Raw genomic sequence first — 14,889 nt, 5'->3', positions numbered from 1 at the left:
ATTGAACTTTCTCTCAATGAAAGTTTAACCCGAAAAACTGACTGTTAAAAATATTGTCGACGTACTCAGCCAGATCCTCCTCTGATCTTTGAGAAGTGAACACACCAGCGAAGAATTTGCTCTCGTCCACTTCGTCGGCAGCGTTCATATTTTTCGCGTTCGTCCTTGAATTCTGACTTTCTTCTTCGTCTCCGGAATCAAGGTCACTGTACAGTCTTCCAAGAGACGCCACGCTACAGGCCTGCGTAGAGACATTTTGCTCGTTGTAGATTATAGATGCTCGCTAAGGTTCGGTACTTAACATTTGACCTAAGAAGGTTTCTTAGAAACCATTCCCGCGTCAAAAGGCAATTATACGATGTTTTATGATCCCGTGTGGCGCCTCGCAACCTTACGTTTCACTCGTTGCATCATTCTGACCAACAAAAATACGCACCTGGCTGTCGATGTCGCTGCCACTCTCGGCGCTATTCGGTCTAACGTTTGCTTCAGGTAGCACGAATCTGCAAAAGAGTTCGACATAGATTTACAAGGTTATTTAGAATCATGCTGCCTGTTGCCGCAGGATATCTGCGCAGAAATGTACACAATGCACATGACACACTGGATATTCAAGATACCCAAAGTAAAATTCTCGTTTTAATATTTAGCAAATCGATACACGAATCTCTACTTCTCTTTCAATCGCTTATCTTCTACCTATTATCGTAACAAATAACATGCTTCTTCTACTATTAATAATGGATAACGTCAGATAGTTGAACCGTTAGCCCAGATCGACAATAAGCTACCGTCGTGAAAAAACCATTCGAGCTACGATCGAGCGTTCATCGATTTCGTGCGTCCTTGAATGTTTCGTTCACCTTGCCGGAGACATTTCGGGCACTGGCAGCTCCTTCTTCTCCAGACATTGATTGATTATTCCGCATATACGTGACAGCAACGAATCGTATGCCTTATCCTCCGGACAGTTGCTGCAAAACCGGTACAGTAGTTGCAGACCATTGTTCGTCTTGATAGCCTTTCTGCCGGCTTCTGAAACGGGCAAAAAGAAGTCCCAACGTGTAATGGCGACGTAAAACCACCGCTTGTGGATATAACGTGAACATAAATTTACATGCGATATGTTTGCACTACAAGAAATGGCAAATAAGTCGTAAGAAAAGATAACTAGAGCCATTCGATGTCCTAACTAAGCTATAACTAACCGGTTCAAAAATAATTACACAAGAAGAAACGACTCCATTTAACGAGCTTTTGGTTATTCGAACAATCTTTCAGTTAATACTCGGTTAAGTTGTTAATTAAGGCTGATATAGCTCTGGGATATAATAACACTTTTAATTCTTTGCTTGTAAATTTTCTATCTTCTAACGCATAGTGATATTTCTTTCGAAAACGAATTATATATTTATGCTTGTAAAGAATATAACTGACTTATCTGGAAGTCATTTGTTTTTATCAATTCTTAATTCAATAATTGTAAATGGTTTTGGTTAACAGATCAAACGAATGTTTGACGATCGAACCTACTTGTCGTGAACGTAAAATGCTTATATGCACGAGAAAGCATAGATAGTGGAAGATAATCAGCGAAGTCCTGTTATTTAAATTTCAATTTGTTCGATGAATTTAAATAAATGAAAATCTAATCTAAATGTTTTGTATTTTTATTTAGGAATAGCCCAAGAACAGGATGGTCGATGCTGAATAGCGAATCATGTTAAACCATCGCACACGACTATACGTTCTACCCCCTACAGACTCAACTTCCGGCCGGCTGTTCTCGTAATTCGCAACGCTTAAAGGTCGGCACGAATAAACTCACTTATGACGCATAAGTGCTGCAACGTGATCAAGGCGCAATTGCAAATCTTCAGTCTCATCGGGCCGTCGAATCGTTCCCATCTTTCGAAAATCCTCATCAACAGATGCACAAGGCCCACCTTCACGAATTTCGTGCAACAAAGTTCTACGAACAAAACACACATGCTCGTGTAAGTAAGTTGTATACCGGTACTCGTTTAAATTCCGGCTAATTGCTAAAGTTCAATTCGCTGATGGGATCAGCTCGCGCGTCGCTAACGATAAACGAAAATAGTCTACGTACTGCTCGTTGTGAAATATTTGAAACACTCTAACAGCAATCTGAGTTTCAGATGCGGCATGTAACCAACGCATACGAACGTTTTCTCCAGTGTGCTGGAGATCCCGTCCTTCACCAACACTTGAAGAGAGATTGCTGAAAATCAATAGGATTTAAACAACTATAAACAAGAAACGTTCGACAATTTATAGATATTTCTGTGTAGAAAATATAGAAATATCTGTAAACTCTGAATTATAGAGATCTATTCATCTAGAGACAATTTACTCACAGTTCCTGGCCAGACACTTGACAGTCAACAACAACGGTAGTAGCGTTTTGCTGTTGTTGTAATGTTGCTTCAGGAGCGTGTGAAACAATTTTATCGTATTAAGCATCTTTATCTTTGACACGAACTTCTGGTCCCTTTGGGCTATCTATAAGTTTTATTTACAAAATTGAAAGAAGTTGAACGAAATTGTAAAGGGAACGACGACGTATTACCTGGCCCAGAAGCCAAAGCACCTCCTGCGTGAGCACTTCGCTCGAAATAGTGTCCGCGTGTTGCAGGTTAACTAAAAGCTTAACTAGAACTTGCGTGATTCCTAAATTGATCAGCTGCATCACTGCCATTCGGCTGCTGGATCCTGTAAAGGACAGCCAATTATCGTTTCAATTAACCATACGTCTTCGATAGCAATTATACGATCTAGGTTTCCAAACTTTCTACAAATCTCTACTGGCAGATTTTCTTCAAAAACAATAACACCAACTCGTCGAAACTTAGAAATTGCAATTACTTGTGGCACTTTTGTTCTTGTTCCCTTTGGTCTTCCCCTTCGCGACTCGGGGTGATATGCATTCGTGTAGTATGCTGGCGATACTGCAGTTTATCACGTGATCCTTGCAGTTCTGTAACAAACGAACTTTATAATTCTTCCACGATTTATACTTAATGCATCTGGACTCGTTGTAATAGTAAAGGAAACGATCGAGAGATATTCGATACGCGCAGCAGTCCATGCAGATAATTATTCCTGCGATGCGTGCGTGCAATACTTAACAGAAAATGGAACGAACGGATTTCCAGTTTTGCATGCCGCAGGAAGCCCTGTCGACAAGACAGACAATGGGGACCGAGCTGGCTGATGCGACCTAACCACGCCATATCGTGCAAAATGTTAATCGTGACATGGTTATCCGCACGCTTAATTGGATCCACAAAGTGTCGATTAAATGTCGGGTTTCGCAAAAGCCAGGGCGTTCGGTCACGCCCCTTGAAAATCAGAAACGCGATTTCAAGTAAAAGTTCGCGCCTTCGTCTTTGATCTAAGTGGCGATCTAACAATGGGGGTTGACAAAGTTTGGCTCCATAAGGTAGAAGCTTTGAGACAGCGGTTAATTAATCCTCCGTAGATAGTGTGCGTCGTTTACGCCTCAAACATTCATCGCACGTAAATTCTTTCGAAGCGAATTTTTGCGAACGAAAATATGTTTGAGCGCAAAGAGTTAAAAAAGTTACCCACCTCCAACGTTGTGATGAATATTTCCATCGCGCCGGAATTCTTGCGCCATAATTTCTCCAACGTGCGCTCACGTACCCGCCGATCTGGAAGATACCGATTCTTTAAACGTTTCAATACAATAGCTATAATTAGAATTTTACGAAATTTTCACGAGGAAAATCAGACCGTCCGTATTCTAAGACATTAGTATTATATTAGTCGATTTCCTGTTAATGGAACGACAAAGTACGACATACGTAAACCATAGATAAATCAATGTCCGAAACCACAAATAATCGAAGGAACAGATGCGATACCAAGCATACTGGACATTGACAAAATACATGGCTCTTATTTCAGACTTGACACGAGGCCAATTGCGACCAATGCCATGAACACTATCCATAAAAAAGCTGGATGTTACACACTAAGCTGTTGGTCTGAGAAAATATTCAACAATTAGCACAACATCTTCTCGATATAATCGATCGCTATTACATTTTTAACGTCTCCTCTGATCGAAAGCATTGCCTAATCAGAGATTCTTCAATTGAAACGTTTATAAAGCACCGTTTACGTATTTTGGAATTGCAGGTCTCGTAAGAATGTAAATAGATACTTACATTAAACAAGTGCACGAGCGTTTAGAGAAAAAAGTCAGTTGAACGCGAGCCAGCTGAAAGAACCTAAGCAAATCAATTCGCAACCAGATTCTGGAAGTCCGACTCTCCGTGTTATATATTTTCTCAAATAAAAAATTGCCGCAATTCGCTCTATGAAAGTACGTATTGGAAGCAACCGTGAAATGACGATGCAGAAAGTTGCAACAACAACCGAAGCTTTTTCCAATGGAAAGTGTCTCGTTAGCCAAACGATGACTCAGTGCAACGACACTGCTTCCACGAGCTTTCGAACGTAAAGAAATATCGATCAACGAGACGACGAGTCCTTATCAAATTGGCACGACCGCGATTCTCTCGGAGACAGTCTAACATTGTACCGTACGGTTTGGATTACGTCCAAACGATCTATCAGCATTAAAGAAAACTCTTATGTAATCGAAAGCCGGCTTTTCGAAAATAACGAGTGACGGCCAGTGTATGACGTGTGACTCTGCTTGGCACACCTGTTCGCCAATCCGTGGAATCCTTATCGTCACATCGACGCAATCGTAATCGTTTAAAAAAGAAATGGCTGCACATAGGCGATGTCGGTCGCGTGTGATGGAAATTCGCATAGGTGAAACTGGGTCTAAATTCATGTACTAATGAAACGCAGCGTTGATCGTTTGATAATATCGTGGCATGCATGGGAATATAATTGTGAACGCAGCGTGTTTATCTGGAATACATCGCGAAAATGCTTCATCATCGTTCCTCACGATATTGTTTTCTATTTTACTCTATTTCTTCTTCTATGGCTTTCTGTCAATTTCTGATATGTTTTAAAAGAATGATTTGCTTGCGAATATAAAAGAAAAACTTCGGAAACAAGGATGGCAGCTGAAAAAAAATTATTAGATTTTTATTTAGGAGCTTCTGCTCTTGTTTAATATTAACGTTTATAAGGTAGTTCAAAGTAAATGATTTTTAGTACTGATACGTGTATTCGAAAGAGGCCTGAATTTAAATTCGACAGACGGGTTCTTTCGTCAAGAATATGGTAATGTTCTTCATGCATTTTTCTACTCTTTTTGACCCGATCTTTTGACACGAAGGTTGTTCGTTTTTACATCGAAAGAGTTCGTGCGAACGAGAATTACCAGGCAGCCGTTTGTTAGCAACGTAAAAAGGAATTGAGGACGAAAATTCGTGAGACGGGAACGTGTCGAGTGTTCCCGCTACTGACGAAAGGGCGGCCGTGCAAGCACCCCGACACGGTACGAATAATAAATTGTGCAAGTTTCTGGTGATTAGCCCGATGAAATAGAAGCCAACGTTCGCGGTAAAAATAGCAATTTAGCGGCACGAGGCTCCGTCTTAAAGTGTCCAATCTGTTTCGAGTCGTTTAAAACTTTGCTACCGCATTCGAAACTCATTGTTCGGTGATCGTTCACAATTCCGAAACGAATAAAACGAGAAACTGGTTTACAGGAGAAACGTACTCGTTTCAAAAAAATTTTTCCCTAGAAAAAGAAAGAAAGTGCTGTCCTATTTATACGTCGTTTAAATCCGCACGAAATCTTATTGTCGGACTTGTTAACGATGCAAAAATGTAATTTCCTGAATTGTGAAAGTCGTGAAATAAAATAAAGAGAAAATAAGAAACAATAGGTACATGTATGTGTAAGCATGGTTACCTGAAGACGTGACACGAGCATGAATCTTAGCTGCGATGTGCCTGAACGTATCGGCCTCCTGCGGCTTGGACACGCAATTTCGCAGCTTCTCCAACAACGCTTCGTTTATAGCCTCGTCCGCGCTTTTGTTGCTCGGTGACATCACACTAAACCACAAACAGCCGACAATCAAAGCTCAATTATCGGTCAGAGTAAGAGAAGAGCTACGAGCGTGAAAGGATTGCAAGTCAAACAGCACGCTTTATCTTGGCAAACCGATGTCGAACATGCAATCTCGTGCTACCAAAATGCTACGCATAACAAAGGGGGGATTGCACACAGTAGCAAGCAGAACGATACAGATCGCACTGATCCTTTCGTTTTGAAAGAAAAATATTTTATAACCATTCGACGAATTTTTATTTTCTCACGTGTCAATCGATCGAAAAAACTTTCTCTGGGTCTGTCGTTTATTTTTATTCACACGAAATAAAATAAAACGCTGTATCTATCGTTCGTGTATCAAAGAAAGAGAATAAAATTCATTATTATCATACTTAACTAATAGAACGTAGCGGCTCGTCCTACCGACGTCTACAATGTCCTTCGTATATCTGCGATGTAGAAACAAAAGAATCACGATTCTCTTTTCTATAAGAAAAAGAAAGAAAATGGGACAGGTACGCGAGAAACGTAGAGTCATTCACGGTATCATCAATCGACTGTCCATTGGCGTTGCGCCAATTTCTTGCGCGTAATGCGCATTAGTCTCCTTTCACGTACGCCACGCTGTTAGCCAATGTCACAGAAATGAAAATCGAACGTCGGAAAGCGTCACCTCGAATTCAAGGTTAATTAACACGGCCAAATAACAAACGATGTTCGAAATAAATCGCGTGGAACGCGAAAAAAAGAAAAAGGAAAACGTGCGAACCACCGAAGTCGTTCGTTATCATTATGTATCGATAATTAATTGACTGCAATGGCCAATATCTACTTCCTCTCAGAACTTCCGCGATACCTTCGATGACACGAACTCTATTCTTCCTTTCTTCTCGAGTGTTAATCGCGATAGCAAACGCTGCGAGTTTCTAGGATCAATTATCGACAGTTTTAAAAGTGTCAGTTACAGGATGGTAAATTCAAGTCGATCGATAAGGAAGATTCGAAAGACTGGAATCGCGAATGTTTACATTGAAAGAAAGTCGAAGGTATCGTGGAACTTACCAGACTTCTATGATTCTATAAGCAACAGGATTTAAATAAAGCTACGATAAAAAATACAAGTAACGAATGCATCGCAAGTTGTAATTCAATTAATAAATTATTTGGGAAGACTCGTCGATCACCTGTGTGTTTTATGACAACTATCCGTCCACGTTTAAGAATACACATTGTACAGGATAATTAATTTCCTAGGATATATACGGACCAATTATTGTCAACGATTTTATTGGACATCCGCGACAACATTATAATTTATTTGGCCGGAATCGTATCGCTATCCATGCCAATATTTTGCAATTAACCTTGCGAGACCAGCCAACCGGCAATGAATCGCATTCTACCGGAACGTTTCGCTATTGTTTCTATCAAACAACCATTCCTTCCTCCTTGAATAAGACGATATTTTTCAAGGAAAATTGGAACTTGCTATTAAACGATTCCCCGATGTAGTAGTAGTAGAAATAATACGTATGTGTAACGTACGGTGAATGTAGGAAATATTCGCATAAACAACAGTTTACGAAACTCTGGTTTCTCAAGCAATTTTTATAAAATAACGAGCTTCTATATTTTTGAACATCGCTAGAACAGATATCGTACAATAAATTTCTGATAACACGTTTTTATTCCTATCCTTCGACTGTAATTTTCAATAACGCTACAATTTCTGCGAGAACTATTTATTATTAGACCGATAATTTATTTCCCTTGCACGTCGATTTTACAGACTTCTGACAAGACATATACACGTATGAACTCATCCTCTTATACAAATTGACCAAAGAACAATAATTTTACGAAATACTGTTTAAAATCTATCGCTACACAAATACTTCCTGCATCCATTGTACACGAACGAAAAGAAGCGTGTAGCGAGGTGTGCATCGAAGCGTCTGCAAATGTGCGTTCGGAACGGGAACCGGAAACCTGACGCAGAGCGACGAGCACACGCACGAAACGCGGGGACAGGCGTTTTTGTTAGTGTGATGGCGATTTTTACTCTTCGTCCTGGGCATCCTGCGCGTCTCCATCAGCCTCGTGGCTTCTCTCCATCGGCCGCTGATTCTCCTTGTCACACTTCTCCGATGCACTTTTCATTTCTTCCTCTCGACGAAACTACCCGCTCTTTTACCTCTCTTTAATCGGAAGAAAAGGCAAGAAAAGAGTCGTCGAAACGCGGCACAACAACCAACGAAATAAAACAGCTAATTTATTTAATCGACGAACGTTCAAAACGATATTGATCGTTCGCTTATCAAAAGGCGACTTCACGATGAGACTCAAACGAATTTTATTTTACTCGATGTTGTCGGTAAATCTTCTATTTCTTTATTTCCTTCTTGATACGAGTTAACGAAGGGGCGAATGATTTTTTAAAAAATAGTAACACGCAGTCACATTTTATTCTCCAGACTCGAAGATGTCCGGTGTGGCGTGATTTGAACCAGGTATCGTAGAAAGGAATAAGGATTCCGGCCAATGTTTTCCGTGAAATTCGCGAAACGATCCACGCGCTTTGCCACTCCGAGGCGGTTTGACGTTTCGCGCTGCCAAAACTATGTTTAAAAGCATAGCACGCACGCACGAGGCGGCTCTATTTATAGTGACGACCGCTTTCCGAAAACCGCGCCCCTTTTCTCATATTTTCGATTCCACCCTCCTCGATCGCACCCCTCGATCATTAAGCGGTGCATCATTGAACCTCGTGTCCTGAAGCGTGGAACAAAACACGTTTCTACGCGGTCATCGCAGACAATTAAGCGAAGATCCAGTAAATAATAACGTTTTCTCGCTGATTCATTGAGATTCGATAGATTCACTTCACTTTTATACGCACGTTGCAATTCATAAAAATGCGAAGAATACAAAATTCGCTAAATTGTGTAATTCACTTTGTTGTATAAATTGAAATGGAGAATATTTTCGGGATTTTTTCAAAGAGATCACAACGAGCGTTGTTTCGAAATCGGCAGATTTCAACGCGCACATATTGTGTGGAAAGAGGGTTTGCAGATGACGCGACGATGAAAGATGGCAGGAACGAAATTTGCTTGCCAAAAGATGGATAATGTCTCCAAGCTTCCATCAGTGTTTTGTGAAGATCATCAGTTTATTAAGACGTGAGACAGTAAATTATGAGCAGCAGGTGACTTTGTACTTCGAGGAGCGAAGTATTTACGGCGCGAATATATCGGAACGATACAAGAAAATTTTCAAATGCGATCGGAGATCCTTAAATAAATCGGTATAATATGCGTCAAGACGTAGTCACCGAAAATAATTATGAACAAGTTTCTCACAATTTCGTGGAGATATTTCCCGGCGAACACAACGAAGATCTGCTTGTCTGGCGAATTTTCATTTCGGGCTAAAGTCTGTCGAAATCAAGTACATCTATCGTACATTCTATCACTTAAAATTCAACGATGACAAAACGAATAAAAAACACGAAGAAGCACAAATACAGTTCGATGATTCGATAGACAATTCATTGACCTAACCTTTTAGCCTCTCGGAACTAACCTTTACCTGTTAGAAACAAACCGTTAGAAACTTATTTTTCCCTTTTCACGATCTCGAATCTAATAAACCTACGACGACACAAGAAGAACGACACGAAAATTTTCGACAAAATGCCACTGTTCGTCGTCGAGAGCAAAAATCCTTTAAAAAATAGCTGGTCAAGAGCAGCATCGTGCAACGACACCGTTGGGTTATTAATAGTATGTAATTCCAGTGAACTCACGCTCGACGAGAAAACCGGGAAAAACCAAGGAAACGAAGGAAACAAAAGCGGAAAACCAGAAGAGGAGGCAGAAGGTTGGAGGAAGAGTCGACGAGGACGATCTTCGTCGACGAGTAACACGCACGATTTATCACGCAGCAAGGTGGTGGTTGGTCGGGAACACGACTCGATGCTTTAACCTCGCCTTCGAACACGATTTGAAGAACCACCGGCAACGAAGAGGTTGCCACCGATCACGGTGGTTGCCAAACGACCGTCACGGAAGCTGACGCGAAAGCAGGTGTATGCGGCACTTGTTGATAAACACGATAGCTCCCGCGGATTGATTAGTGCCCGTGCGAACTTCCACGAGCGCAGTCGACGCCTCACGAGCTTCTCTTCCTATCGATTTCCGAAAAGGCGCTTTCGTTCAAACTGGTCCATCGGCTGCTTCCTCGTGGTTCGCGCCGACATCTTTTTAATGCTCAAAATATTTCTATATGTTTGTTCTTAGTCGTGTATTTTTATAGGATTTCGTTATCGGTTGAGTAATTTAGATGAAACGAGAATTTTCATAAAGTATTATTAAAGACGTCCGAGTTTTTATGTCACATTAGGTTCTTGTATTTATTACTTGCGTTCGTATTTATATTTATTTTTCTTAACGATTACATCGAGGCCAATGTTTATTGCTTAACTGCGGAGATTTATAGAAATTCATATTTTTAAAAACACCGCTGAAAATGTAAGATTTAGGAAGAGACTTTCATAACAAATATTCTGATATTTTATATACTTCCACAGATTATGTGCATTTTATATACTTTTACGCCATTGAATTATTCATGAATGCATAAAAATCGACAGTTTATCGCAGTATCGTTTGAATAACATATCAATCTGTCAAATTTTATTTCTGTTTACTTGACGTTGGCGCGATCAAAGCATTCGTAAAAATCGCCTAGTCGTTCTCAGCGATATATATTAGCCATATCTTTATAATACGTGTTTTAATTACAAAGCGTGTCGTTTTTATTGCTACACAGAGTCGTCGCTTTAAGCTATTCGAATAAATAAAATAAGCGTTGTGTGACTGAAGGACGTCTATCGTGCGACAGATTGCATCTAACGATTTCGAATGAACGTTTCGATCGATTGAAACGTATGAAACGCCTGTTTTAAATAATGTAACCTATCGAAGCATGACTTCTAGATGGACAATACGTACCTCGAAACGTCAGCGTAACATTTATCCTCATCGTGTTTACTCCCTTGACTGTCAATGCTGCACTTCTCGCTTCTGAGCCTCATCATCGGAAGTTGTCTTTTGCATTTTCGGCTAACCACTCTCGAGAGCCATCCTTCGGGAGCCATTCTAGGACCGAGTCACGGTGAAGTTAAGCACTTCCGATTTCGCAAGTTCCGTCGAACGACCATGATTAAGCGATGATGAATCCCAACTCACTCCACGATTTTCCTAATGAAATTGTCACGCGTAATTAAGAAACGAGGTTACTTGCCAACTTTAACGAAAATGTCAAAAATTCTTTCGGCACGAATACCATGAAGTGCATCTCGAATTTCACGTCGACGTATAATTATCGCTTTCTCGCTTTAAATAACGTACCACGTTACATACATGCTTTCTCAGAGACTTTGATTTTCATTAATTATATTTTTATTTATCCCGTAATTAATCGAATTTATGTATTGCAAGCATTGAATTCGCGCATAACCTTGGGAAGAAATTCGATGCAATGATCGAAATCGAAGAAACGGAACGGTGACTGACACGGGAACATTAGAAATGTAAATTTGGGTGTCAAAGTCGCCAGGCCACACCCTTCATTCATATTCTAAACGGCAATTTGCCAACGTTAACCGGTTCATGTATGACTATCCTTTCACGATCTCGTCTTAGTCCTTCCAATCGAAACAATAAATAAACCTTGCGTTATAATACATCCTGTGCTCGATATATGCATGTATCATATAGAAACCTGTTACCAAACGTGATACGTTTCAATAAATTCGCTATTTTCGTTTGTAGCTTTCGGGCATGTTATTCACAAGTTCATATCTTAACCTCGATAAAACAACGCTATCATAACTCTACCTATCGTAATGACAAACTCGTGAAACACACGCGAGATCATTTCGTGGAAAATGAGATTTTTTCAAGATCTGGTCAGATCTTGCATTGTCCTGAATTATTTGGCAAACTAACTAACAAAGATCGTTCATAGCGTCGTATTAATCGGTTCATCGTAGATCCTCAGGCAACGTCGAAAATATTTTGATCATTATGGAGCGCTTACGTCGTCGAAAAAAAGAATCACGAGCAAGTATCCCGTTGATCGTGACGAAGGACCGAGGAGAAACGACAGAAGAGCTATGCGTAGGAGCAAAGGAAAAAAACAATCACGGATGATATTCGACAGGGTGGGGGAGTTTGCTCTCCATGAAGAATATATAAATCGCGGGTAGGGCTGAAATTCCGGTTAGTACAGATAGTTTTGCGAGTCTATCGCGAAGCTGTGATCACACGATGCAGGTGAGTCTATTTCTGATCGTTCGTTTAAATATCGTTTCTCCAACTTTCCAATTTGAAGCACACCTACTTTACTTTTTCAAGTTTCCAATATGAACAGTTTCTTATAATTTGTATTTCGGTAAACGGGAACGACGACAAATAGAATATTTCGTTCGATATATTCTTGTTCTTTCATTCGTATAAAATAAATTTAAGACGAAAAGGGTTGGAAATGGTAATAACACCAGTGGCAGAAGAGATCCACTGTTTTTATGAATAATTCTCAAGACGCGACTAACCGTTACATCTGCGAAAAAAATCAGTTTCCGCGTTGCCTGTGAATCAGAATCATTGATATGCGGACCACGCGATGCTGCGCATCGAGCCAAAGCTCGTATTATCAAAAGCGTCGGACGAGCTGTTTCTTTATTCGACACAGGATTCGTACGATCAATCTGCAGCTAACTACCGCATTGTTTCTCGTGTCACACGATTCGATATATCATTCTATAAATAAAAGAAACAATCGTTCTTTTCGAATTCGTCACAATTTTTTCACCGTCGTTTTTCAAGGTCTACGCCACGTTGCTTGCCTTCGCTGTAATCCTGGTCGTATCGATAGAGTCGAAACCAATCGGACTAAACTTGTACGTCAACGATCATCAAAACCCTTCTGAAGTCATCAGCGTATATCCGCAACTTCTGCAATACCAGAACTCTCCGTTTTACTATCAAAATGTAACGTGTCTCTTAAAACTTTTTAAAATTTTACCATTTTTTCTTTATTCCTGTAGATTCTTTTTTATCGCTGCTTTGTTTCTATAGGTTCCCGTAGATGTGAATGGTATTCCAGCTGCTATCATCGCTTATGGAAAGCCTTCGGTCTCCCATTTGCCTGCTTATAACATTTATTATAGCACCCCTGTACATGACTTCCGATTTCCACTGAATCCGGTAAAAACTAAAATTGTTTGACCGTTTGATATCTCAATTTCTGTAGAAAATCAATTTTTTCAATAATAATAGCTTTGTGCGTGAGTTGGGCATTGAAAAAGTATGATCCGTCTGATTTTTCATAGGTATATCCGCTGTTAAAACCCATTCAACCGGGAGAACCGCCTAAACCAAACCCACCATCGACAACCACTATGAGGCCAGAGGATGAAAGCAACGAGGATGGCATCGAAAAATTGGACACGAAGATTGAACCAGAAAAAGAAATGAAGAAATCGAACGAGAGCGGGGAAAACATCGACGATGATAGCATTACCATTGAGTCGATATAAACTGCCGTGTATTACGTTTCACGCTTCGTGCTAATTAAATGAAATATTTACACCTTTACCCGTTACTTCCTTGTACTTACACGTTCATTTAGAAATTTAATAATTCAAGTTTCGGAGCTACGTACACCAGCGATCAAAAATTTGGTATCATTTTTCCAATTCTACTTATATCGAATCATCTGCTAACGTTAATATGAAATTAACTCTACAAATATTAATAATAACATTCTTCGCTTTCATCAAACTGAGCCAACAAGCTACTAACGTAGCAGAATTCTTAGCTAGCTGCGCCTTAAATTCTTCGATTCTATGGAATAGTAATTTTGTGGTAATTTAATAGTAATTTAAATCTACCGGCAATGTTTAACAAAATATGTTCACGTTGAGAGCTGCAATTTTGTTACACGATACGATGAAAGCTAATGAACGTTTTGCATCATTGGCGCCAAGATCATAGGGTAGTCTCGTCGGAAGATAATCAATTAGTCTGCTTTCATCGGTTTACGATAAATTTTATAAACGTATTGTTATAATTAGATATTATTTTTGATGAATCGAAACAATCGCGCGTCCAACAACGGAAAGGTCTCTCACCCCACGAACGGTAGATAAACTGAGGTCAAAGATGCGAAACGCTCTTCGGATTCCTTCATTTGCCTCGTTGGTACTAGGATCGTTCGCGTCGGTCGTGAATATGACTCCGAAAACTGTTTGGTTAGTCGGTGCTCTGACGTTGACGCTTTTTGTGATTATCGAGTCGTCTACCGTCAAGGAGACGAAAATTACGGAAGGGGACTATCAGGGATTAAAAACGTACGACGTTAAGGGGAAAGAAAAGAAACTAAAGCTGTGGAGATTCATGCTTATTAGTAGAAAGGACGCTGGTGACGACCTCGAAACGAAGATTAAACCGATTTTCAAGAAATACAAGATCACTCGGCTGCGAGTGGAGCCCTTTGGCAAGGAACAGTCCATCGAGAATGGGGAACATCTTTTAATCGGAGACAAAAGTGACGAAACACACAAGGACAGAGTAAAAAGAAACGCGACTGCGTTGAATGAGTTCAAAGGCGCGAAGAAAAGCCATAAAAAGTTGAAGCTGGCTCACGTTCAGGCTGGTTACAAGAATTGGAAGAATAAAGAACGCTCGAGCAATTCGAACGACGATAAACCCGTGGACAAGACAAAGAAAATCAGTCGACGTTACGTGAATTATTTCCCCAATAATAAAACAAATAGATCGAAACGT

The 14,889-nt window shown here is 40.1% G+C and overlaps 2 protein-coding genes across 10 annotated transcripts in view; one reads left to right on the top strand and one right to left on the bottom strand.

Moving 5' to 3' along the window:
• Positions 1-10,167, bottom strand: part of LOC132910374 (cytosolic carboxypeptidase 1-like) — a 31,878-nt gene extending 21,711 nt beyond the window's left edge. For 3 of the 9 annotated variants that reach the window (XM_060966020.1, XM_060966025.1, XM_060966028.1), the window contains exons 1-11: positions 8,024-8,146; positions 5,891-6,036; positions 3,613-3,695; positions 2,887-2,998; positions 2,591-2,733; positions 2,379-2,523; positions 2,111-2,242; positions 1,829-1,972; positions 864-1,035; positions 437-503; positions 66-241 (exon numbers count right to left, since the gene is read on the bottom strand). In XM_060966020.1, the coding sequence (XP_060822003.1) occupies positions 66-241; positions 437-503; positions 864-1,035; positions 1,829-1,972; positions 2,111-2,242; positions 2,379-2,523; positions 2,591-2,733; positions 2,887-2,998; positions 3,613-3,695; positions 5,891-6,036; positions 8,024-8,127 (1,424 nt within the window). In that variant the 5' untranslated portion in view covers positions 8,128-8,146. Of the gene's footprint in view, positions 1-65; positions 242-436; positions 504-863; positions 1,036-1,828; positions 1,973-2,110; positions 2,243-2,378; positions 2,524-2,590; positions 2,734-2,886; positions 2,999-3,612; positions 3,696-5,890; positions 6,041-6,434; positions 6,484-8,023 lie in introns of all 9 variants that reach the window. The other 6 variants (XM_060966029.1, XM_060966021.1, XM_060966024.1 and 3 more) reach the window with 6 other exon arrangements.
• Positions 10,168-12,251: 2,084 nt separating this feature from the next.
• LOC132910392 (uncharacterized) lies at positions 12,252-13,705 on the top strand. The gene is made up of 4 exons (XM_060966059.1): positions 12,252-12,375; positions 12,928-13,092; positions 13,180-13,308; positions 13,434-13,705. Exons 1-4 carry the CDS (start codon positions 12,370-12,372, stop codon positions 13,638-13,640), a joined length of 507 nt encoding a protein of 168 aa, XP_060822042.1. The 5' UTR covers positions 12,252-12,369; the 3' UTR covers positions 13,641-13,705.
• Positions 13,706-14,889: the final 1,184 nt, after the last annotated feature.

This window comes from Bombus pascuorum, chromosome 9, assembly GCF_905332965.1.
Source record: "Bombus pascuorum chromosome 9, iyBomPasc1.1, whole genome shotgun sequence".
Classification (NCBI taxonomy): domain Eukaryota; kingdom Metazoa; phylum Arthropoda; class Insecta; order Hymenoptera; family Apidae; genus Bombus; species Bombus pascuorum.
The sequence above is the reverse complement of the archived record's forward strand: the minus strand, read 5'-3'. Positions and strand labels throughout refer to the sequence as shown.